The sequence below is a fragment of the Oncorhynchus gorbuscha genome, linkage group LG02 (assembly GCF_021184085.1).
Source record: "Oncorhynchus gorbuscha isolate QuinsamMale2020 ecotype Even-year linkage group LG02, OgorEven_v1.0, whole genome shotgun sequence".
Classification (NCBI taxonomy): Eukaryota; Metazoa; Chordata; class Actinopteri; order Salmoniformes; family Salmonidae; genus Oncorhynchus; species Oncorhynchus gorbuscha.
The window spans coordinates 43,779,111-43,806,402 of NC_060174.1; the positions used below are offsets into that span (position 1 = coordinate 43,779,111).

At 45.3% G+C, this 27,292-nt stretch overlaps 1 protein-coding gene across 4 annotated transcripts in view; it reads left to right on the forward strand.

The window, feature by feature from the left end:
- The first annotated feature begins 9,059 nt into the window (after window positions 1-9,059).
- The window catches only part of mtss1la (MTSS I-BAR domain containing 2a), a 46,381-nt gene continuing 28,148 nt past the window's right edge, over window positions 9,060-27,292 (forward strand). For 3 of the 4 annotated variants that reach the window (XM_046310376.1, XM_046310386.1, XM_046310404.1), the window contains exons 1-3: window positions 9,061-9,744; window positions 18,127-18,188; window positions 18,379-18,452. In XM_046310376.1, the coding sequence (XP_046166332.1) occupies window positions 9,676-9,744; window positions 18,127-18,188; window positions 18,379-18,452 (205 nt within the window). In that variant the 5' untranslated portion in view covers window positions 9,061-9,675. Of the gene's footprint in view, window positions 9,745-18,126; window positions 18,189-18,378; window positions 18,453-27,292 lie in introns of all 4 variants that reach the window. The other variant, XM_046310396.1, reaches the window with a different exon arrangement.

The window sequence follows — 27,292 nt, forward strand, 5'->3', positions numbered from 1 at the left end:
CACTGGGACCCCTTAGGTGCGTGTTTAGTCTCCTCCTGTACTCCCTGTTCACACATGACTGCGTGGCCACACACAACTCCAAAACCATCATTAAGTTTGCTGACAACACAACAGTGGTAGGCCTGATCACCGACAACTATGAGATAGCCTATAGGGAGGAGGTCAGAGACCTGGCAGTGTGGTGCCAGGACAACAACCTCTCCCTCATTGTGAGCAAGACAAAGGCGCTGATCGTGGACTATAGGAAGAGGAAGGCCGAACAGGCCCCCATTAACATCAACAGGGGTGAGGAGGAGCGGGTCGAGAGTTTCTTGGTGTCTATATCACCAACAAAATGTCATGGTCCAAACACACCAAGACACTCATGAAGAGTGCACGACAACACCTTTTTCCCCTCAGGAGAATGAAAAGATTTGGCATGGGTCCCCAGATTCTCAAAACGTTCCACAGCTGCACCATCGAGAGCATCCTGACCTGTTGCATCACCGCCTGGTATGGCAATTGCTCGGCATCTGACCGTAAGGCACTACAGAGGGTAGTGTGGATGGCCCAGTACATCACTGGGGCCAAGCTTCCTGCCATCCAGGACCTATATACTAGGCAGTGTCAGAGGAAGGCCCAGAAAATGGTCAAAAAGACTCCAGTCACCCAAGTCATAGACTGTTCTCTCTGCTACCGCACAGCAAGCGGTACCGGAATGCCAAGTCTAGGACCAAAAGACTCCTTAACACCATTCTACCCTCAAGCCATTTGACTGCTGAACAATTAATCATATGACCTCGACTAACCTGTTCCCTCGCACATTGACTCAGTACCGGTACCCCCTGTATATGGCCTCGTTATTGTTTTGTCATTTTCTCGTGTTACTTTTTTTACTTTGTTTATTTTGTAAATATTTTCTTAATTCTATTTCTTGAACTGCATTGTTGGTTAAGGGCTTGTAAGTAAACATTTCAAGGTAAGGGGTCTGTTGTATTCAGCGCATGTGACAAATAAAATGTATTTGATTTTTTTGGACATGGAACCAAAAGAGTTCTTTATGGTTCTCCTATGGGGACAGCTGAAGAACCCTTTTAGGTTCTAGATAGCACGTTTTTTCTAAGAGTGTAAATGCTGTGATGTACAGTTCAGAATTATCTGTCCAACAGAGCCCAGGAATGCACAATGTTCCAACATCGCGTAACCATTTCCCAGGACTGTATTTGTGTTTTATGGGTATTTGTTTGGGAGTGAATATGCCTGTGTTTATTGTCCGTGAGGGTTTATTTTCCCATTTGCAGTATCACTGTGCATTCATGCGTGCGTGTGTGTATAAGTGTGTGCGTCTGTATTTGTCAAGTAAATCTCACTCTGAAATTCCCCTGGTGTAATGTGGCCTGGCTCTCTCTCTCTCTCATGCTCTCACTCATGCTCTCTCTCTCTCTCTGAGATATACCGGGGGAAGCACACTTGTCTGTGGCTTCTTTGAACAAATCACTGGGCTAGCCAGGCAGGCGGAACGGGGGGATTCCACAGGATCACATGTAACATGTCAACCTAACCCACCAGTTTGGCTCTGGGGATCTTCTCCAGCTCCCCTGACCTTAGTGGAGGTGTCAGGGTTGCGGAGAGGGGGTACTATAGGGGTACCGATGGAGGAAGATGGGGTAAGAAGAGGTGGGAGAGAAGGGAATGGTGGGGGAAGTAGAGACAAGCGAGAAGGGAAAGTGCAGGGAAATATAGGGGAAGAGGAGGAAATATGGGGAAGAGGGAAAAGATGGGGGAAGGGAGATGTAGGAAGGGAAGTATGGAGAGACCGAGAGAGGGAGGTCAAAGAGAAGGCCCCGCGGCCCCAGGACAAGGCTCCAGGGAGGGCCTTTGGTACCTCCACTCTACAGGAAGTTGTTTCATTTACATCAGCTCATTCATTAGCTGGCCTCCCTCTGTTTGAAGGCTTCTGTCAAACACTCAATAGTGCAGCATGCCACTGTGTCTGATTGTGTTCACATGGAACCATTACTTTGGAAGAAGCTCTATGGACATAGAAGTATCTGCTAGATGTTGTTGATGTATGTGTCCCAAATGGCACTCTATTCTCTATATAGACCAAAAGTAGTGCCCTACATATGGAACAGGGTGCCATTTGGGACGCATCCATGATGGAGGTACAGTATGTGCTGGTGAAGAGCACTCAAACCCCACCCCCACGCACCCCACAGAGAGGTCACTTTCAAGAGGCCTTCAGGTTATGGAGTGGGTCTTGTAAGTTCCACTTTTAGCCAAACATCACGTTTAAAGTCAAGGTCAACGCCGAGTCTCATATTGCAGCTGGCTTGCCACAGAGAAGGTCAAATGTTGGGCCTGCTTCTTTTTGTCCTGGTGTGAGGTGAGGATTTTGGATATCATGCATCTGTTTCTCACTGAGAGCATTGAATACAGCTGTCAGCAAGAGCAGAATATTCGTCTAACTCAATCAAGCAACTATGGCGTTTTTGCAGCTATTGTGGAGGGCATTTCCTTTGGTTTTTGCAGTTTTTCTGGATGATATTATATTCACTCAGTTCCTACTATAGTTTAGAATGTAAGTGTAAGATGTGTATTGTTGAGATCTACAGGTAACTGACAAAATAATGGAAACACTTGAGTAAATGAGGGATAAAAAGTATATTGAAAGCAGGTGCTTCCACACAGGTGTGGTTCCTGAGTTAATTAAGCGATCAACATCCCATCATGCTTAGGGTCATGCATACAAATGCTGGGCATGCCATTTATTTTGGATACCAAGGCTAAGACGCAGTAGGATGGCAATTCACCCATCCACAGGGCATGAGTGGTCACTGAATGGTTTGATGAGCATGAAAACAATGTAAACCAAATGCCAAGGGAGATTGGGAGATTCTGGAGCAGCACCTGAGACAGCGTTTTCCTCCACCGTCATCAACAAAACACTCAATTATGGAATAGTTGTGGAAGAATGGTGTCACATCTTTCCAATAGAGTTCCAGACACTTTTGGAATCTATGCCAAGGTACATTGACGCTGTTATGGCTCATGGTGGCCCACACCTATTAGGCAGTTTTATGTTGGCATTTCCTTTATTGTGGCAGTTACCTGTATGTGTGTGGCCCAATCGTTATGGTACACAATTTGATTCCGACGATCACAGGGCAATACCTCCTGCCTCAATTCATCAGCTTGTGCAATATCAGATCCACCAAACACATTGGAAACTTTTGCTTTATTGTATACTGCCAAATATTAGATGGGGTGAAATTGGATTACAACGTATTAACACACATTCCAACGTGTGTGTAGTTGCACATTATGGACACCAATAGTTCAGCCTAGCTGAGTCCAATCATCTGCCAAGATGAGACCCCCCCCAACCCTTGTGGGTTCATCTTATTTACAGCCTGGCGAAGCCCTTCGTGTCGACGCGTTGGGAGCAATCAACAGTGTGCAGGCATTTACATTGTATTCATTTAGCAGACGCTCTAATTCAGAGCGACTTAAAGTTAGTGCATTCATCTTAAGCTAGCTAGGTGGGACAATCATAGTGAGTAAAAATGTTCTCAAAGTAGCTACCAGCAAAGTCAGAGCTAGTAAGGGGGGAAAGTTTGAGTTACAGTAAGCACCAAAAGTATCGTCAGTTTAGTTCTTGTACCCTGCACCTGCATGTTACTGGATTTGCATACTTTAAAACGTATTTAGTGAACATATTTACTTAACTTGGGATGACATACAGGGATTACTTACGTAACAGCCGTGCCTAGTATTCGGTGGAACAATAGTAAATCATTATTGATTTTATGGTCAAGTGGACATATGGCCAGCTGACCCCGGAGTAGACCCCAGCCGTCCCTATGTTATCCCTCACCAAGGGTAACCTAATGCAGCAGGCGTAAACGAAATGCCTGAAACTAGATCCCCTACATACTGGTCTTGACGAGAGGAAACAAAAAACTGTCTGGGGAGGTTCTCTTCTGCGCTATTCAATCAACCCAGTAAATGTGGAGGAGAAGTTAAGATGAAATGTAACCTTGTTAACGTCCAAAAGTCGAGTCACAGGCTCTCTTTCCATTTCCCTGAAAACGGGAACATCCGACTGTTTGGGACTTGGCAGAGGGTACAGAAAGGGTGATAAACCCAAGAGGCAAGGGGGCCCAAGGGATCATGGGTAAGGCCTTGCTAGGGGGTCAAAGGTCACAGTCAATCATGGTGGGCATCTTTCTCTTTTTAGATCGGCTGTGGAGAGGGGCTCTCTCATGTGATCAGGTCAAGGTTGACAGAACTGCATGTTCCAGATGGAGTAGTCTGTTAGGAGGAGCTAGGACTGTTTCTGGTACCAGGCCGGCCAGGTTCATGCTCTGTTAATGGAATGCTAAGACAACAGCTTGACTTAGATTGAAATGCTATGATGATTTTATGCAGTTATCACATTTTAAAATGAACATCACATGGTTTATATCGTTTTTTTTTGCCTATTTGGAAAGATAAACTGTTCTTTCACTCCCACACCTAATGCAATGGTATATCCACGCACTGGCTATAGTGCAAAGGTCCAGGGATGTGTCTGAAATATTTTATCTATTTTCACAGCTAGAATAATGAGCGCAATAGCTGGTGGTGGCGGGAAAAGCCTGGGTTTTAATGAATACACAAGTTTGAGGAGGTCTTGGCCAATGAACACGTTCCATGACTTAATACTGCATGCATGTGTCTCACGTTCTGAAGGATATTAAAGGTCTTTTCATTGTCATCAACTCCAATTTGGCTGAGGGCACAGAATATTCTCATCCTGGTATTGATAGCCTAATACAGTTGATTAAATAGCGTAGGACACAGTAACGTGCGATAGCAACAGTAAAACAACATCAAGTGTTTGCGCAATAGCCTATGCTTGGGGTGTTAGCAGTCAACATTGTTGTAATTTGCTTCAACGAGCCTCGCCTACATGTCTTTACGCATTGCACTTCTCCTAAAAAAACACTAGACCCCCGTAAATTGTATTATATGTGTGATGCACATTCGCAATAAGCAAAATATAGCCTAGGCCTACCATTGGTACTATATTATAGAACTGAATCATTTAAATACGTTTGGAGGAGCGCAGCTTTGGTAACCGGATGAGATGCGCTCTTTGGAGATGGGGATGGATACTTGAACAAGTGAAATGAAGGTATGCAGGTAGGCATATGTGTGTGTATGTTTTAGCATGTGCAGTATATTTTCAATTCAAGGCACTATGACGAATATACCATTTAAACACCTTTATTCGATAGGCTACTTTGCAAGGCCAGAATAAAAAAGACACAGCACATTACTGTTGAACCAGACAGTATATAGCCCCTTCAGAAAGTATTCACACCCCATGACTTATTCCACATTTTTGTTGTGTTACGGCCTGAATTAAAAAATGGATTTCATCTATTTTTTGTCTACACACAATACCCCATAATGACAAAGTGAAAACATGGTTTTAGAAATGATCGCAAATACAGAAGTACCTTTGGCAGTGATTACAGCTGTCAGTCTTTCTGGGTAAGTCTCGAAGAGCTTTCCACACCAGGATTGTGCAACATTTGCACATGATTATTTTCAAAATTCTTCAAGCTCTGTCAAATTGGTTGTTGATCATTGCTAGACGACCATTTTAAGGTATTGCCATAGATTTTCAAGTAGATTTAAGTCAAAACTGTAACTCGGCAACTCAGGAACATTCACTGTTTTAAAGTCACCATTGGCCTCATGTTGGTTTCCTTCCTCTCGTGCAACTGAGTTAGGAAGGACGCCTGTATCTTTGTAGTGACTGGGTGTATTGATACTCCCTCCAAAGAGTAATTAATAACTTCCCAACTTCCCCTGAAAGATTATTGGAATCTGCGTGGGTAGCTGGACAGGTAGGATGACTGACAGTGAAGGTGAACAGGTGGTCACGTGTCAGGTGACAGAGGAATGGATGAGACTGAGGCAGGAATTCCTTTAACCATAAAGTGGTATATTTACTGAGTAGTCTGTGGTGGATTCATGGATGCACAGAACTTCTGGATGAGATGGAATTAAGGAAGAGAAAGCAGTGAGATCAGGCGATGGCAATTTCCTCCTTTTATGGAGTTGAGATCTGTCGGACATTTCCACCTGACCTAATTAAAGCGCCCCTGGCCCAGCTGAGTAAATGGCAATGAATTAAAGGAGTATTCCACCAACTCCATGGGCCTTTTCTACATCCCCATTCTCAAAGGGATATTCAATGTCATCTTTTTTATTTTTACCCATCTACCAATAAGTGCCCTTTACGAGGCATTGGAAAACCTCTCTGGTCTTTGTGGTTGAATCTGTGTTTGAAATTCACTGCTTGACTGAGGGACTTTACAGATAATTGTATGTGTGGGGTACAGAGAGGAGGTAGTCATTCAAAAATCATGTTAAACACTATTATTGAACACAGAGTGAGTCCATGCAACTTATTATGTGACTTGTTAATCACATTTTTACTCCTGAACTTATTTGGGCTTGCCATAACAGATGGGTTGAATACTTATTGTTCCAAGACAAATTTTCAGCTTTTCATTTTTTATTAATTTGTAAACATTTTGAAATGCATAACTCCACTTTTACATCATATGGTATTGTGTGTAGGCCAGTAACAAAACAATCTCAATTTAATCCATGTTAAATGCAGGCTGTAACACAACAAAATGTGAAAAGTCAAGGGGTGTGAATACTTTCTGAAGGCACTGTGTTATGCAGGTGAATGAGGACCCAAAAGCGACTTGGCGAAAACAGAGTTTTTAATCCAGTAAAGTTACTTTACAAACAAAAGGCATAATACTACTCGTAATGACGAGAACAGACTGGAGACTTGATCAAGAACTGCAGGTTGCCTCGGGAAGGCACTTGAACGTAGCAGACTCAGACACCTGCTCACCACGCAGCATCTGAGGGAAACACGACACGACAGGGCAATACATAGACACAGCACGGTGAATAAAAGACAAGGATCCGACAGGACAGGAACGGAAAACAAGGGAAGAAATAGGGACTCTAATCAGGGGAAAAGATAAGGAACAGGTGTGGGAAGACTAAATGATTGATTAGGGGAATAGGAACAGCTGGGAGCAGGAACGGAACGATAGAGAGAAGAGAGAGCGAGAGAGTGAGAGAGGGAGGGGGAGAGAGAGAGGGATAGAAAGAGGGAAAGAACCTAATAAGACCAGCAGAGGGAAACGAATAGAAGGGGAAGCACAGGGACAAGACATGATAATCAATGACAAAACATGACACACTGTAGGTATGGGTAAGTGTAGCCTATGGAGGGTTTGATATAAAATGGAAAATAATCTGTTTGGGGTCAGAATCATGATATCATAAATCGCTTCTCTCCATGGCACTGTATGCACACTTAGGCCTAAATGTATTTACGAATAACGTCTATACAAATGCTAGACTTCTCTTCTGTAAATTGCATCATTGCTTTTTGTGGGTCTTAAAACTTCCCATTAGCGCTGCATGAAATTGTCACTTTTGCGCTTGTTTTTAAAGACACCTCAAATACTGCCAACCCTCCGACCGCAGCTCAAGCGCACTGCTGTTAGAAAGGTAAAATAGCCGAGCCAGACATTATTTTGTTGTGCATAGAATGGAGTAATGAGTGCATTCAGATGCGTGGTCTGTGCCAAATGTTCTTCACAATACAATAAACATAGGCTCATTCTGTTCTGGACAACCCAAAGTACCGCGCCATGTCATCGTGTAACTGTACATCAAGCATAGTGATCATAAACGTTGACATTGTATATTATATGAGTTTTATGATATGGAAATGTAAAGGGCACATTTGGACTCAAGGGTGTTCGGCTTGCTTGTATGACATCAACATAATATTTATTATAATCATCAACGTCTCGTCTTTTACAATACATTGAGTTCTCGTCATTTCCAGAATTTCCCTCACTTGGGCAACAAAACATTTGCAAAAGTTGGCCAATTAGCGGGAGGGGTGGAGGCAACTTTTTCCCGCACGATGTTCAAGTTTAGAACCGCTGTCAGTCAAAACCCATACAGCGCCGTGAAGCACAGAGACAGTGCTCTGACGTCATGTATAGCGTGGTACTGTCCAGCCACTGCGTTCCAATTTAGCCGCTTATCAGTCTCCAATGTTTAACTCGTATACGGGTAGAAGTGTAAAGGGCTACACTTAAGTTACGTAAGCGTTCAAGATCTTCAAAGTCTCAAGCTTGACACATTGAGAGTGGATAATTGATTTCAGTCATACAGCCTTACAGTCTTACGGAAAGTGAGTATAAACAGAAGAGTTGGCGTTTTCCCCCCTTACTAAAGCCATAATTCACGATAAGGGAAACTCGTGCAGACACACATGCATTTGTGGGTTGAGGGAGGGAGGGAGGTGTTTTTTTTGTGCTGAGGATGCCAAGAGGCTGAGCGAGGTCTGTTCTTCAGACTGACTGGGCTGCAGGCCCACAGACAGGCCTCTGACAGACTCATCATGGCTGCCCACGTGGTTGGGGAAACACTGAACCAGAATCTGGCTTTACAGGAGACGGTGATATGGCGATTCTCATTCAACATGCCATTTACTAGCTTTTCAAGTTTAATCAGGTCAAAATACGTTCTTTACCCACAAATTAGCAACTATCATCATTTACTGCCGTAATGGCCGGTATGGACTTCCAAAAAATGTCTAAATAAAAAGTTACATGCAACTGAAGAAAAAAAAATTCTGCATAGTAAACAATTTACAAAAAAATGTTGGGGATTCAGATACCTTTTATTGTTGTCACACACGTGGAATAAAGAACAGTTCTTATTTCAAACAACAACGGTCAATTTGGTTGCTATGCAATGTAATTAATACCGCTAGTGTATGTACTAAATACAAACATTAAGGTTCCTTTAACTTGAAATGACATGTTTGCCTAAAATAACATATTCAGCAGCATATGTGCATGGTAGGGTCGAGATGTTGTGTTGGATCCATTGTTGGATGGCGCGGTACTTTGCAACAAAAACTCGGGATTGATACAGTCAATGATGAACAGGCGCGTGCATGCTGAAAGCACATTTGGAGCTGGGGATATCCTTTGTTTTTCTCTTCAGAGTGTGCTTGAATGAGAATACGGACTCACTTTTGTTTGAATCGGGGGTGTCCCTCCCTCCACGCTGCATGTGACAAAAACACTGACCGGCCCCCTTCAATTCCTATGGATCGAACTACAGAACCTCCACTTCAAGACATCTGTTCCTTTCTAACAGAGCGCGCCCCCGTTTCCAGAGCTGTGACTGAACGACTGACTCTCGTGGTCCCCGGACTGGTGATTTCCACATTTGCCCGTGAAATCAACCAAAGATGAAGATCGACGTTGACTCAAACTCACCCTGCCCCTCTTTTCGCAGTTTGTAGACTGAAGGGAATTGGAACGAGGATTTTGCCTCCTCTCCATCACTCTCGTCCGAGCAGAGATTCGCCACCGAGCGTCAAAAGTCTGGTGCCATTGAGTAGCCGATTTCTTTTTGTCTGCCCTCTTAGCCGGGGGTTTCGCATCCTCTGCGTCTGTCTTGGATGGGAAAGGACAACGAAGGGCGAGTGAAAAGATCGGGGTTCTGATGTTTGAATATTCTGCACTTCTGGACATTTAATTGATCGTATTCAGTCATCGTTGAGAGACTACTGTGATTATGGAGTCGGTAGAAAAGGAGTGCGGAGCGTTGGGTGGATTATTCCAAGCTATCGTCAACGACATGAAGGTACCAGAGCTCGATTAATGTCGACCGGTTTTACCGAGCTATTGCATTGATGATCATACGCAATTTACTGCCTTTGTTTCCTCTCCTATTCCCTACCCCCTCACTGGCTATGCAATAGCATAAATTGTGATACATATTTTGTCCTTTGTGTTATTTGCCTAGAGTGGGCAGGTTTGTAGGGGGGCAGCTATTCTGCTGACGACCAAACATGTATGTCCTTGAATAGAATCAGGCTGTTTCTTTTTTTTAATGAGTTCATATTTGTAGGCTATAGGCTATACTTTGTTATGCAAATTGTATGTTATACTATTATTATCTTTAACTAAATAATAACAGAATAATGTCTGAATAAAAAAAGCCTGGGTTCCCATTGACCCACCTCCTAATCAGTCACTGTTATAACCACAGTTATTATGGATGTCTTGATGGATGTATGACAGCTCACTAACCTCATCTGACAAACATGACAAACAACCTTCATATCGCCTCAACAGCTGGGATGTGGACATATAAAGCATGATGCATACATTGATCACATAACCCATGACATGTTTTTAGTGTGTGCCTGTGTGCCTACACATTTTCCCGTGTCTAACGTCAGGCCAATGATGGAGAGAGGGGTTGATTGATCAATTTTGGCGACCCCTTCTCATCCAGGAAGGCACCTCTTTGACAAAGACATCATGTGTCAAATCACTTGACCATTATGGCCACTAGGCCCTGGTCCCTGTTGGCTGTGGTCTGGCTCACGGACACCATATGGCCACTGGCCAGTGTCCACCACCAAAGATTGTGATGTCTCTCTTTATATTTAGACTTTTGGGGAATGGGCAGCCAAGCTGGACAAGTGCATATCGGTTGAGGCCGTGGCCTGGTTTGGTCTGTTGTACAAAAGATGGAAATTATGAACAGGCATTGTCATCAGCCGTGGAGGAAGACAAGTTGGGCCGCTGCCAAGAATTGTCGGGTGACATTGTTCTACGAGGATAGGCTAGGGGAAAACCAGGACGAAGGTAACATTTGTAGCTTTTCCCATAATTACTCAGAGATCGTTAGAGCTAGAGACTCCATATTATATGACAAAACACTTATATATATCCCCTATCGTTAGCAACTGTCATTTCATTTCTAAGATAAACTAGTTGCAATGAAATAAACAGAGAACATAACTACTGCTCCGTTATTTATGTACCTGTTGGTAGTGCGGGAGTAACAGAGCATTGGGGCGAAAGTAACAGCTGGCGAGTGCACCAAATCTGTCTTATCTCCATGTTTCTGGTTTGTAATGCTTATTACATTCAACAAATGTACTGTCGATTTGAATAATTTATGCTATAGGTTTATAATTTATGAAAATTAACCATGCGTCAACATCACAATGTTGCGCCACCACAATATTTTGCCGTACAATATTAGTCAGACTAAAATGGATGACATAATAGCTTTATTAACCATCTTTTTCTCATCTTACCTGAATGGGGATGTAGTAGGAGGTGTTTTTCACAATTTTCACTGACTATTCATGCTTAGCCCTTCCAATCAGGTGCGCTCCAGCTGTTCTTGTCATACGTGATAGAATAAATGTCTGTATGCCCTTCACAAAGGGCAAACTCATCATGCTCATCCCATTTCCATGTAATTGACCACCAGAATCATGAAGATATACTAATCAAATCAACATGTGATTTGTCACATACACATGGTTAGCAGATGTTAATGGTCACATACACATGGTTAGCAGATGTTAATGGTCACATACACATGGTTAGCAGATGTTAATGGTCACATACACATGGTTAGCAGATGTTAATGGTCACATACACATGGTTAGCAGATGTTAATGGTCACATACACATGGTTAGCAGATGTTAATGGTCACATACACATGGTTAGCAGATGTTAATGGTCACATACACATGGTTAGCAGATGTTAATGGTCACATACACATGGTTAGCAGATGTTAATGGTCACATACACATGGTTAGCAGATGTTAATGGTCACATACACATGGTTAGCAGATGTTAATGGTCACATACACATGGTTAGCAGATGTTAATGGTCAGATACACATGGTTAGCAGATGTTAATGGTCACATACACATGGTTAGCAGATGTTAATGGTCACATACACATGGTTAGCAGATGTTAATGGTCACATACACATGGTTAGCAGATGTTAATGGTCACATACACATGGTTAGCAGATGTTAATGGTCACATACACATGGTTAGCAGATGTTAATGGTCACATACACATGGTTAGCAGATGTTAATGGTCAGATACACATGGTTAGCAGATGTTAATGGTCACATACACATGGTTAGCAGATGTTAATGGTCACATACACATGGTTAGCAGATGTTAATGGTCACATACACATGGTTAGCAGATGTTAATGGTCACATACACATGGTTAGCAGATGTTAATGGTCACATACACATGGTTAGCAGATGTTAATGGTCACATACACATGGTTAGCAGATGTTAATGGTCACATACACATGGTTAGCAGATGTTAATGGTCACATACACATGGTTAGCAGATGTTAATGGTCACATACACATGGTTAGCAGATGTTAATGGTCACATACACATGGTTAGCAGATGTTAATGGTCACATACACATGGTTAGCAGATGTTAATGGTCACATACACATGGTTAGCAGATGTTAATGGTCACATACACATGGTTAGCAGATGTTAATGGTCACATACACATGGTTAGCAGATGTTAATGGTCACATACACATGGTTAGCAGATGTTAATGGTCAGATACACATGGTTAGCAGATGTTAATGGTCACATACACATGGTTAGCAGATGTTAATGGTCACATACACATGGTTAGCAGATGTTAATGGTCACATACACATGGTTAGCAGATGTTAATGGTCACATACACATGGTTAGCAGATGTTAATGGTCACATACACATGGTTAGCAGATGTTAATGGTCACATACACATGGTTAGCAGATGTTAATGGTCAGATACACATGGTTAGCAGATGTTAATGGTCACATACACATGGTTAGCAGATGTTAATGGTCACATACACATGGTTAGCAGATGTTAATGGTCACATACACATGGTTAGCAGATGTTAATGGTCACATACACATGGTTAGCAGATGTTAATGGTCACATACACATGGTTAGCAGATGTTAATGGTCACATACACATGGTTAGCAGATGTTAATGGTCACATACACATGGTTAGCAGATGTTAATGGTCACATACACATGGTTAGCAGATTTAAATGTGAGTGTAGCGAAATACTTGTTTTTCTATTTCCAACAGTGCAGTAATATCTAACAAGTATTCTAACAATTCCCCAACAACTACCTGATACGCACAAATCTAAAGGGATGGAATAAGAATATGTACATATAAATATACGGATGAGCGATGGCTGAGCGGCATAGGCAAGATGCAATAGATGGTATAAGGTACAGTATATACATATAAGATGAGTAATGTAAGATATGTTAACTTTATTAAAGTGGCATTTATTAAAGTGGCCAATGATAAGAGTCTCTATGTAGGCAGCAGCCTCTCTGAGTTAGTGATTGCTGTTTAGCAGTCTGATGGCCTTGAGATAGAAGCTGTTTTTCAGTCTCTTGGTGGTCCCAGCTTTGATGCCTTCTGGATGGTAGCGGGTCAAACAGGCAGTGGCTCAGGTGGTTGTTGTCGTTGATGATCTTTTTAGCCTTCCTGTGACATCGGGTGCTGTAGGTGTCTTGGAGGGCAGTTAGCTTGCCCCCGGTGATGCATTGTGCAGACTGCACCACCCTCTGGAGAGCCCTGCGGGTTGTGGGCTGTGCAGTTGCCGTACAAGGCTGGGATACAGCCCGACAAGATGCTCCCGATTCTGCATCTGTAAAAGTCTGTGAGGGTTTTAGGTGACAAGCCAAATTTCTTCAGTCTCCTGAGGTTGAAGAGGTGCTGTTCCGCCTTCTTCACCACACTGTCTGTGTGGGTGGACCATTTCAGTTTGTCTGTGATGTGTACACAGAGGAACTTAAAACTTTCCACCTTCTCCTCTACTGTCCCTTCGATGTGGATAGGGGGTGCTCCCTCTGCTGTTTCCTGAAGTCCACAATCATCTCCTTTGTTTTGTTGACGTTGAGTGAGAGGTTGTTTTCCTGACACCACACTCCGAGTGCCCTCACCTCCTCCCTGTAGGCTGTCTCATTGTTGTTGGTAATCAAGCCCACTACTGCTGTGTCCTCTATAAACTTGATGATTGAGTGGTAGGTGTGCATTGCCACGCCGTCATGGGTGAACAGGGAGTACAGGAGGGGGCTGAGCACGCACCCTTGTTAGGCCCCAGTGTTGAGGGTCAGCGAAGTGGAGATGTTGTTTCCTACCTTTACCATCTTGGGGGTGGCCCATCAGGAAGTCAAGGACCAAATTGCACATGGCGGGGTTAATAGACAAAAGTATGTGGACACCTGCGAATCGAACATCTCATTCCAAAATCATGGGCATTAATATGGAGTTGGTCCCGCCTTTGCTGCTATAACAGCCTCCACTCTTCTGGGAAGGATTTCCACTAGATGTTGGAACATTACTGCGGGAACTTGCTTCCATTCAGCTACAAGAGCATTAGTGAGGTCGGGCACTGATGTTGGACAATTAGGCCTGGTGAGCAGTCGGCGTTCCAATTCATCCCAGAGGTGTTAAATGGGGTTGAGGTCAGGGCTCTGTTCAGGCCAGTCAAGTTCTTACACACTGATCTCAACAAACCATTTCTGTATGCCCCCTCGCTTTGTGCATGGGGGCATTGTCATGCTTAAACAGGAAAGGGAATTCCCCAAACCGTCGCCACAAATTTGGAAGCACAGAATTGTCTAGAATGTCATTGTATACTGTAGCGCTAACATTTCCTTCACTGGAAATAAGGGGCCTAGCCCAAAACATGAAAAACAGCCGTTGTTCCTCCTAGACGTTTCCACTTCACAATAACAGCACTTACAGCTTACCGGGACAGCTCCAGCAGGGCATACATTTGACGAACTGACTTGTTGGAAAGATGGTCTGTGCCACGTTGAAAGTCACTGAGCTCCTTAGTAAGGCCATTCTACTGCCAATGCTTCCTATGGAGATTGCATGGCTGTGTTCTTGATTTTATAAACCTGTCAGCAAGGGCTGTAGCTTAAATAGCCAAATCCACACATTTTAAGGGCTGTCCACATACATTTGTATATATAGTGTATATTTAACTATTAACCTGTCAATAAAACCTTACGTGAGCTGATCCATCAAGTCAATTGATTAAGGCGTAATTCTAATTATGTCATATCATTTTCAAACATTCAGTCACTTGTTGATATTTTGATGACAATATAAAAGCAATATGAACTAGAAGAGACAATGGCCTGTGCTTAAATGTTTTATTTTATTCCATGTCATCAATTTACATTGTGTCACTCTCATCCCACCCATCTCTCCTGTCACTTCTCCCAGGCTAACAACAAGATTAGCTAGCATGGTACTTGGAACCTATGCTGTCATTTAGTCACTAGATGGGTTCAGAAAATGACATATGTTCGGAAACTTAACAACTTAACACAACTCTACAACCAACAAATATTTCCGGGTCTGTTTTTAAAAAAATATATACTTACGTCGCTCAAAACCGCTTTTTGTTGATTACTCGGCAAAGCATGGTCAGACTGGGCTGTTTTTTTTTGTTGCAGGGAGGGTCGTCCTCCACATTAGGAATGTGCTGACTTCACTACGTCATTCTAGCTTCTGTGTTATCTGAGAAAACGGGCGTGTTACTTTCACCCCGTGTTACATTCGTCCCGGCTCTGCCCTACTCGCCATAAATAGGACGAGGAGTTTCCTGACCATATAATCTGATAAACTCTGGGCCCTAGTTATAAACGATATAAATATAGAAAGTGTCATATGATCTGACCAGGAAGAACTCTGGGCCCTAGTTATAAACTAGATCTAAACTGTATATATACAAAGTATGAGGATATATAGAATGATTATGTCCTTTCTCTCTCTAGGCTTGGAGCTCTGCTTCTATAAAGTATTGTTCAAACTTCAGGCCTTAATGCTCATATCATTTTTTGAATACTGAATGTCCAATCAGTAAGTTTCAAGTGACCAAATTAGATTTGTGTGTGTTCGGACAGTCGGTCATTTGTCATAGTAACGACGGGTGTGTGCACGGTGGTGTAGGCTGATTGGTGGTGGCGCTCTTGCTTCGTAAGCTCAAAAGTTATGAAGCAAGTTGACAATGTCCACCGTGGACGTTTCCCCGTTCTTTCAAATGTCCTAAGTCATAGTGTATGAAAACGTTTAGCGCCTCAAGATGCGATTTCTGTCAAGATTCATAAAACTTTACTCAGCAGTCAGCACAACTGGGTCTAATTCACTAGGGCCTTCAAATTCAAGTCTGGACCCTGAAGCCAGTTCCACTGTATTTTTTCATTCCTTCCTTCTAATCAGGGACTGATTTAAACCTTGGACACCAGGTGGGTGCAATTAATTATCAGGTAGAACAGACAACCAGCAGTAATCCGGACCTCGTAGGGTAAGATTTGAATACCCCTGCGCTAGGGCATGCAATGAAAAACGTTTTCAAGCGCTGCTATGGAGAAATGGAAATGAGCCTTTCTTATTGAAAAAGTCCAAGTAATCCCTCCCGGTTTCAGTCAGTTTTCTTCCATTTGGTACCTAACGGATATTACCCAGGTGCCTAGTGTTTGGCCTCCGTCCTGGCAAGCCAAGGAGAGAATTGGCCCCATGTCTCTATGACTAACCCAGCTATTTAGGCTAGGCACACACTGTCAGTGTTGCAGCCTGCTGAGAGTTCAGCGTGTATCACTAACTCCTCTATATCTAACAGCGCAACATGACACAGACCAGCCAGCATCTGATGCAGTTGTACAACAGCCATCCCTGCTCTCTTCAGATGAATTCATTAACTGAGGAAGGAAGGGTCTGCCTGGATATTAGGAGCTCTGTATGTGTGTTGATGCGTTCACGCATATGTGTGTGTGTGTCTTCCTTCGCTGCACTGCGTGGCTCTCTTAACCCTGCATTCCCCCTGCTCCCTCAGCTGTCCTGGCTCAACCTCCTCTCAGCCTCTTCTCAGCCTCCTCTGTTGTCGCCGGGAGGCGCAGGGCTGAAAAGCTGATTAGCCACCTGTTGCAGCCCAGTGAAGACAGACAGGGAGAATGGTGAAGCATGGGGAAAACATTTTAACAGTGAATGTGATAGCCTTTATAGTGAAACCAGATCACTTTGTGAGGAGTTAATTGTCTCATAGAAAGATCTGGAAAACATGGAATCTCTTCTTTTTTATTTTTGTTTAACCTTTATTTCTTGGGAGGATATGAGGAGAGAAATAGGATGAGAGTGAATGATTTGGGGTGTTTTTTTTTCCTATTTTCTCCTTCATCTGCTGTCTTCTCACTTCTCTGCAAGGGAAGATTGTGAATATGCAGTCAGGCTGTGTCCCCCTCTCTCTGGGGAAAACTGAAAACGATCTGTTATTGGCAGAGAGGTTTGGAACTGTCTTTCCTATTGGTCTATTAACTAATTCACTGCCTGCCAGGCAGGCCAAAACTCCCTCCCACCAAACAACTCTTACGCTAGAAGGGCATTATCACAATTTCACAGTATTATTCCAACCCCATAATTTGGAAATGTATATAAAACACAGACAAATTAAAAAAAATTCTGCATTGGGCCTTTAAAGAGCCGGCATGCAACCTGTTCTGTCCCTCCCAATTTCCCCCTTTCCCACATACACCACAGCCCGCCCTGCAGCACCCCACAGGAGCAGAGACGCTATTATATAGTCACACAGTCTGGGAACGTTGTAGCAACGTAGTTAAATGGCCTTTTAAAATACATGTATCAGCAGGAGTGTGTTCTTTAGGCATGTTGTGTTGACTTCAAGACTTACCCTTGGGGGAGACGATAACTTTCAGAGTTATGCATCCATGTTTCATTTTCACAGTCAACTAACTGGGTCTTCAGCTTTGTTAGGTAAGAGAGAATATGCAAGCTTGATAGGACGATAATGTATTATGTTGTTCTGAGTCATACAAATGAGTCAAAATGCTGATCACAGAAAGTGCTCCAAAGTGCTGGCCAACTGGAAAAAAGCGTGTGTTTGTGTGTTTTGTGTGTGTGTGTGTGTGTGCGTGTGTGTGTGCGTGCGTGCGCATGTGTGCGTGCGCGTGTGTGCGTGTGTGCGTGTGTGTGTGTGTGTGTGTGTGTGTGTGTGTGTGTGTGTGTGTGTGTGTGTGTGTGTGTGTGTGTGTGTGTGTGTGTGTGTGTGTGTGTGTGCGCGTGCGTTGCGGTGCAAAAGGTGTTAACTAACATTTGCTTCCTTTTTCATCCAGAGTTCATATCCAGTGTGGGAAGACTTCAGTGCCAAGGCTACTAAACTGCACTCCCAACTCAGGTGAGACCTTCATTTCATTAGTATTTATGTCTATGAGACGGACTATAATTGAATATCCTATCCAATCCCTCTTCAGTAGACTGGTAACTCCAACTGTCCTGTGTTGACATTCTGGACTGTTGATGGTTTCTAGTCAATGTAGATGTTGAATGCTGACTGCTGAATGTTTCCTCCTCCTGTCCACATGTAGGACCACAGTTCTGGCAACAGTGGCATTTCTAGATGCCTTTCAGAAGGTGGCAGACATGGCGACCAACTCAAGAGGTAAGGAGACTTTCTAATATCACTTTCTAGATTCCTCATCCTTGACACAACCAATCTGAAAAAATCGTATAGGTGTAAACACTTATCTTACAGTGATTTTGTTATTGCTTTCACTTATCTAGTATTTTTCACATCAGTGTGGCTCAGGAAAAAGCCACTTAAACAGATTGAATGGGATCTTACGCACTTACAAATTCAAAACATATCGTATGAAGTGGAATTCGTAACATATCATCCGAATTGCAGGAAATTTGTCAGGATGTAACCTATTTCGAAATGTACGATGTTCTACACAATCGTGCACAATTTTCCAATGTCTGTCTGTGGACTGCGATTACTAGAAGAAAAGCTGCAAGCATTGGGCCGGTAACCAAAAGGTCACTGGTTCAAATACCTGAGCCGACAAGGTGAGAAATCTGTTGATGTGCCCGTGAGCAAGGCACTTAACCCTAATTTGCTTCAGGGACGCTGTACCACAATGGCTGTAATCCCTGTAAAACAACACATTTCACTGCATCTATCCGGTCTATGTGCCAATAAATTACATTACTGCCTTCGGGAAACACAAGGCAAATACGCTACTTTTAAGACTACTGGCTGAAATGATACAAAACCTGTATAACGCATCTTTAAGACTACTGGGAAGCGCACAGTGTCTGCTATCAGCAGTATACAGGCTCTATGGTCCTGATCAAAAACTCTGAAAATGCAGCCTTCCTTGGTAGAGGTAGTCAATGAGATAACTTGATTGAAGGAAGGATGCATTTGAAGAGTATTTGAACAGGACTCGTGTCCAGATTCAGTACTGTATCGTAATTTAAGATCTGAAAGGAGGGGTGAATCTGCATGGAAACAACCCACTAAAGTGTAAAGCTGAGCTTTTATTGTATGTAGGGCTGGTGATGAGGTCGTGTTTTGATCTTGCTTTGTCACTGTATGGAGCGGCAGACAGATCCGATGTAGGACAATGATTAAAACAGATTTCCACCCAGTTGATCATCGAGAGCAGTATTTAGGTCAAAAACCTACACGCACAGTCATATGCGCACACAGACACACACACACACAACAGCTGGTGCTCAGCCACCTGACCTTAGACCTCATGCTGACACACACGAAGCAGTCTGTAGAAGCTAGTAGTGTGCTATGTATACTTTACATGTGTACCGTCCTCTAGAGAATAATCTATACCTCCACATAACCACCTCTGAGTCTGTATAGTCTGCAACAGCTGTTCTATAGTCGCCCATTCGTTACAAAGGTAGACTGGTGAATAGGGTAGCACGTTATTTGGAGAGTCCGTTTGTCGACGCTCTACAAAACGTCTGTGGTTTCTCAGTAACATGTCAACAGCATCGTCTAATGATAGTTTACTAAGCATCTACAGATAGGGCTATCCAAATAATGTGTTACCATGAATAGGAATACACCAGCTAATTGCCAAACGGGACTGCATCACGGATGAGGCTGCATCACGTAACCTAAAGTGAGGTCAGATGCTGTAACAGTGGGCCGCCAGGTGTGATGAGGCTGTCCAATGGCCTAGACATAAGAAGGTCCAATATGTCAGTCGTCCTCACAGCATGGGAGCTCTCAGAGGGGCTGGATCCTGGCAACATCTGGCAACCTGAACCTATTCTCACTAGTAATGTTATGACTGTGCCAGGGCAACTCTTCAAAGGAGTTTGTGGATGGAGTGAGAGCAAGGAGGGAAGGGGGGAGAGAGAAAGAGAGCAAGAGAGACAGAGAGAGAGGCAGGAGAAAGAAGAGCAGAAGTATTTGAAATGCTTAGAGAGGACATGATGTAAATCTCTGTCACTCATACGCCCACTCACACCCCCACCCCATCACTCTCCCAGTGACATTAGCTTTAGGATTAAAGACAGACATCATTGCACCCAGGGCGGCAGCATCAGAAGGATGCATATGCACACAGTATGGAGAGACATGTACTAACACTAATGATTAAATAAGAATTGCCTCCATTGCACCAGGCAAGCGCCTTCAAGCCCAGATCAAATATTTAAATTGATTTACATTTACATTTAAGTCGTTTAGCAGACGCTCTTATCCAGAGCGACTTACAAATTGGTGCATTCACCTTATGACATCCAGTGGAACAGCCACTTTACAATAGTGCATCTAAATATTTTAAGGGGGGGGGGTGAGAAGGATTACTTTATCCTATCCTAAGTATTCCTTAAAGAGATGGGGTTTCAGGTGTCTCCGGAAGGTGGTGATTGACTCCGCTGTCCTGGCGTCGTGAGGGAGTTTGTTCCACCATTGGGGAGCCAGAGCAGCGAACAGTTTTGACTGGGCTGAGCGGGAACTGTACTTCCTCAGTGGTAGGGAGGCGAGCAGGCCAGAGGTGGATGAACGCAGTGCCCTTATTTGGGTGTAGGGCCTGATCAGAGCCTGGAGGTACTGAGGTGCCGTTCCCCTCACAGCTCCGTAGGCAAGCACCATGGTCTTGTAGCGGATGCGAGCTTCAACTGGAAGCCAGTGGAGAGAGCGGAGGAGTGGGGTGACGTGAGAGAACTTGGGAAGGTTGAACACTAGACGGGCTGCGGCGTTCTGGATGAGTTGTAGGGGTTTAATGGCACAGGCAGGGAGCCCAGCCAACAGCGAGTTGCAGTAATCCAGACGGGAGATGACAAGTGCCTGGATTAGGACCTGCGCCGCTTCCTGTGTGAGGCAGGGTCGTACTCTGCGGATGTTGTAGAGCATGAACCTACAGGAACGGGCCACCGCCTTGATGTTAGTTGAGAACGACAGGGTGTTGTCCAGGATCACGCCAAGGTTCTTAGCGCTCTGGGAGGAGGACACAATGGAGTTGTCAACCGTGATGGAGAGATCATGGAACGGGCAGTCCTTCCCCGGGAGGAAGAGCAGCTCCGTCTTGCCGAAGTTCAGCTTGAGGTGGTGATCCGTCATCCACACTGATATGTCTGCCAGACATGCAGAGATGCGATTCGCCACCTGGTCATCAGAAGGGGAAAGGAGAAGATTAATTGTGTGTCGTCTGCATAGCAATGATAGGAGAGACCATGTGAGGTTATGACAGAGCCAAGTGACTTGGTGTATAGCGAGAATAGGAGAGGGCCTAGAACAGAGCCCTGGGAGACACCAGTGGTGAGAGTGCGTGGTGAGGAGACAGATTCTCGCCACGCCACCTGGTAGGAGCGACCTGTCAGGTAGGACGCAATCCAAGCGTGGGCCGCGCCGGAGATGCCCAACTCGGAGAGGGTGGAGAGGAGGATCTGATGGTTCACAGTATCGAAGGCAGCCGATAGGTCTAGAAGGATGAGAGCAGAGGAGAGAGCGTTAGCTTTAGCGGTGCGGAGCGCCTCCGTGATACAGAGAAGAGCAGTCTCAGTTGAATGACTAGTCTTGAAACCTGACTGATTTGGATCAAGAAGGTCATTCTGAGAGAGATAGCGGGAGAGCTGACCAAGGATGGCACGTTCAAGAGTTTTGGAGAGAAAAGAAAGAAGGGATACTGGTCTGTAGTTGTTAACATCGGAGGGATCGAGTGTAGGTTTTTTCAGAAGGGGTGCAACTCTCGCTCTCTTGAAGACGGAAGGGACGTAGCCAGCGGTCAGGGATAAGTTGATGAGCGAGGTGAGGTAAGGGAGAAGGTCTCCGGAAATGGTCTGGAGAAGAGAGGAGGGGATAGGGTCGAGCGGGCAGGTTGTTGGGCGGCCGGCCGTCACAAGACGCGAGATTTCATCTGGAGAGAGAGGGGAGAAAGAGGTCAGAGCACAGGGTAGGGCAGTGTGAGCAGAACCAGCGGTGTCGTTTGACTTAGCAAATGAGGATCGGATGTCGTCGACCTTCTTTTCAAAATGGTTGACGAAGTCATCTGCAGAGAGGGAGGAGGGGGGGAGGGGGAGGAGTATTCAGGAGGGAGGAGAAGGTGGCAAAGAGCTTCCTAGGGTTAGAGGCAGATGCTTGGAATTTAGAGTGGTAGAAAGTGGCTTTAGCAGCAGAGACAGAGGAGGAAAATGTAGAGAGGAGGGAGTGAAAGGATGCCAGGTCCGCAGGGAGGCGAGTTTTCCTCCATTTCCGCTCGGCTGCCCGAAGCCCTGTTCTGTGAGCTCGCAATGAGTCGTCAAGCCACGGAGCGGGAGGGGAGGACCGAGCCGGCCTGGAAGATAGGGGACATAGAGAGTCAAAGGATGCAGAAAGGGAGGAGAGGAGGGTTGAGGAGGCAGAATCAGGAGATAGGTTGGAGAAGGTTTGAGCAGAGGGAAGAGATGATAGTATGGAAGAGGAGAGAGTAGCGGGGGAGAGAGAGCGAAGGTTGGGACGGCGCGATACCATCCGAGTAGGGGCAGTGTGGGAAGTGTTGGATGAGAGCGAGAGGGAAAAGGATACAAGGTAGTGGTCGGAGACTTGGAGGGGAGTTGCAATGAGGTTAGTGGAAGAACAGCATCTAGTAAAGATGAGGTCGAGCGTATTGTCTGCCTTATGAGTAGGGGGGGAAGGTGAGAGGGTGAGGTCAAAAGAGGAGAGGAGTGGAAAGAAGGAGGCAGAGAGGAATGACTCAAAGGTAGACGTGGGGAGGTTAAAGTCGCCCAGAACTGTGAGAGGTGAGCCGTCCTCAGGAAAGGAGCTTATCAATGCATCAAGCTCATTGATGAACTCTCCGAGGGGACCTGGAGGGCGATAAATGATAAGGATGTTAAGCTTGAAAGGGCTGGTAACTGTGACAGCATGAAATTCAAAGGAGGCAATAGACAGATGGGTAAGGGGAGAAAGAGAGAATGACCACTTGGGAGAGATAAGGATCCCGATGCCACCACCCCGCTGACCAGAAGCTCTCGGGGTGTGCGAGAACACGTGGGCGGACGAAGAGAGAGCAGTAGGAGTAGCAGTGTTATCTGTGGTGATCCATGTTTCTGTCAGTGCCAAGAAGTCGAGGGACTGGAGGGAGGCATAGGCTGAGATGAACTCTGCCTTGTTGGCCGCAGATCGGCAGTTTCAAGTGGTATTTGAACCCAGGTCTGTGGAAGACACACATCATCCCAGGTTATAAACCGTAAACAGTACTAACTGATCCCTGTGTCTATGTAAAGAAGATGGAGATTCTGAATGTTCTGCTCTGAATCATTAGCGATTTGTCAGTGACACCAATTCCATTCCGTTTGTCCTCTGGGAGCACTTTGGTGCTCAGTGCCAGTCAGTGGATTCTACAACCGCAGCAATTCTTTTTGCTGGAGGAATGTCAATATTTATGGTAACCGGCTGGTGCTGGAGAACGATGACCCCTGAACTCTCACTGCAGGCTGGGTAGTGGGAAGTGGTTTGGGCCATTTCACCTCCCTGATTTGTGGTACAGCAGGGTTCGCTGGGATCTCTACAAGTGTTTAAATAGCTGGTTCAAGTCAGGGAGATAAGCTAGAGTAGCAATATAACACGGTGTTGTAGAGAGAGACGAAGAGAAAGTGTGTGTATGTCAATTAGTCTGTGTGTGTGCGTTAATGAGTCTGTGTGTGTGTGTCTTTATGTGTCTGTGTGTGCGTTTATTAGTCTGTGTGTGTGTCCGTGTAGGGGTTATTGCGCTACAGGGGTCTGCTCTGTGCCCTGATTCTCTCTCAGCATCAGGGGATGGAGTGCTGGAACAGCTGGAGATTTCATCACGTTATTCCCCTTTAATCTAGCCCCGACACACTTACCCACTTAACTCACCACCCATTTCACACACTCACCCCATCAACTCACCACCCATCTCCTACCACCCATCTCACACACTCACCCCATCATTAACTCACCACTCATCTCTCCACTCACCACCCATCTCACCCCATTAATTCACCACCCATCTCACCCACCCCATCACCCCATTAACTCACCACCCATCTCACACACTCACCCCATCACCCCTTTAACTCACCACCTATCTCACACACTCACCCCATCACCCCACTAACTCACCACCCATCTCACACACTCACCCCATCACCCCATGAACGCACCACCCATCTTACACACTCACCCCATCGCCGCTTTAGCTCACCACCCATCTCTCACACTCACCCCATTAACTCACCACCTATCTCACACACTCACCCCATCACCCCACTAACTCACCACCTATCTCACACACTCACCCCATCACCCCACTAACTCACCACCCATCTCACACAATCACCCCATCACCCCATTAACTCACCACCCATCTCACACACTCACCCCATCACCCCTTTAACTCACCACCTATCTCATACACTCACCCCATCACCCCACTAACTCACCACCTATCTCACACACTCACCCCATCACCCCACTAACTCACCACCCATCTCACACACTCACCCCATCACCCCATTAACGCACCACCCATCTTACACACTCACCCCATCGCCGCTTTAGCTCACCACCCATCTCTCACACTCACCCCATTAACTCACCACCCATCTCACACACTCACCCCATCACCCCTTTAACTCACCACTCATCTCTCACACTCACCCCATTAACTCACCACCCATCTCACACACTCGCCCCATCACCCCATTAATTCACCACACATCTCACACACTCACCCCACTAACTCACCACCCATCTTACACACTCACCACATCACCCCTTTAACTCACCACTCATCTCTCACACTCACCCCATTAACTCACCACCCATCTCACACACTCGCCCCATCACCCCATTAATTCACCACACATCTCACACACTCACCCCACTAACTCACCACCCATCTTACACACTCACCCCATCACCCCTTTAACTCAACATTCATCTCTCACACTCACCCCACTAACTCACCACCCATCTCACACACTCGCCCCATCACCCCATTAACGCACCACCCATCTTACACACTCACCCCATCACCCCTTTAGCTCACCACCCATCTCTCACACTCACCCCATCACCCCTTTAACTCACCACCTATCTCACACACTTACCCCATCACCCCATTAGCTCACCACTCATCTCTCACACTCACCCCATTAACTCACCACCGATCTCACACACTCGCCCCATCACCCCATTAATTCACCACACATCTCACACACTCACCCCACTAACTCACCACCCATCTCACACACTTACCCCATCACCCAATTAACTCATCACCCATCTCACACACTCACGCCGTCACCCCATTAACTCACAACCCATCTCTCACACTCAACCCACTAACTCACCACTCATCTCACACACCCACCCACCCCACTAACTCACCACCCATTTCACACACTCACCCCATCACCCCATTAGCTCACCACCCATCTCACACACTTACCCCATCACCACATTAGCTCACCACTCATCTCTCACACTCACCCCGTCACCCCACTAACTCACCACCAATCTCACACACTCACCCCATCACCCCTTTACCCCAACACCCCATTAGCTCACCACTCATCTCTCACACTCACCCCATCACCACATTAACTCACCACCCATCTCACACACTCACCCCATCACCACATTAACTCACCACCCATCTCACACACTCACCCCACTAACCTACCACCCATCTCACACACTCACCCCATCACCACATTAACTCACCACCCATCTAACACACTCACCCCATCACCCCACTTATCCACCACCCATCTCACACACTCACCCCATTAACTCATCACCCATTTCACACACTCACCCCATCACCCCATTAACTCACCACCCATCTCTCACACTCACCCCATCCTCCCACTAACTCACCACCCATCTCACACACTCACCCCATCACCCCACTAACTCACCACCCATCTCACACACTCACCCCATTAACTCACCACCCATCTCTCACACTCATCCCATCACCCCACTAACTCACCACCCATCTCACACACTCACCCCATTAACTCACCACCCATCTCACACACTCACCCCATCACCCAATTAACTCACCACCCATCTCCAACACTTACCCCATCACCCCACTAACTCACCACCCATCTCACCCTATCACCCCACTAACTCACCACCCATCTCTCACACTCACCCCATCACCCAATGAACTCATCCTGTCTTCTACCTCTCCTTCTGCACTCAACCAAACATCCACCTGTCCTGTCACTGTTCTCCCACTCAAAAGCTGAGAGAGGGAATGAGAGCAGAGCAAAGCATGAGGATAGGAAGTACTGCTGTGGAAATGGACACTGGGTATTAATGGGGAATGGTCGAACTCAGCCAAGCATCTGTCTTCAATAAGTTCGTCCTTAACTGCACAGTATATTTGCTGATTGAGTTAAAGAGTTGTTTTCTCTTAAAGAGGCAATATCTATCTTGTAAATGTAAAATGTTTCCTCACTCTTTTTGCTGTGTGACTCGGTTTATGCTTGAAGTCCTACTGTGTGTCTTCAGTGAGGGTCTTTGCCTCTGGATGGCTGGTTGGGACTTCTGACAAGGATGTGGAAGTGTGTGTTGGTTAATATTATTTGGATAAGAGAGGGTAAGTTTCCATATTTGGATAAGAGAGGGTAAGTTCTCCATATTTGGATAAGTGAGGGAGGAGGGGTACGTAAAGTGGCAGTGGATGAGGTTGGATGGAATGGGGGATGTGTTGGGATTTTCACAGCTCTCTGTAGCCAGGAGAGAGACAGAGAGAGAGAGGCATAGAGTTAATCCTCTTATTGCTTCACTCCAACACACATAACAGACTGGGTCTCCTCTCCTCAGATCACCAGGGCCATAGCTTTAACACTAACACACTCAGATGTCCTGCAGATCACTCTGTGATGGGAGGTGTGTGTACATGAAGACACTGTAGGTGTTCTGTATGCTAGATCTTACTCACGTAGTTTCAAGTTTTATTAGTCTTATGTACAGGATACACATGGTATACACCGTCCAATGAAATC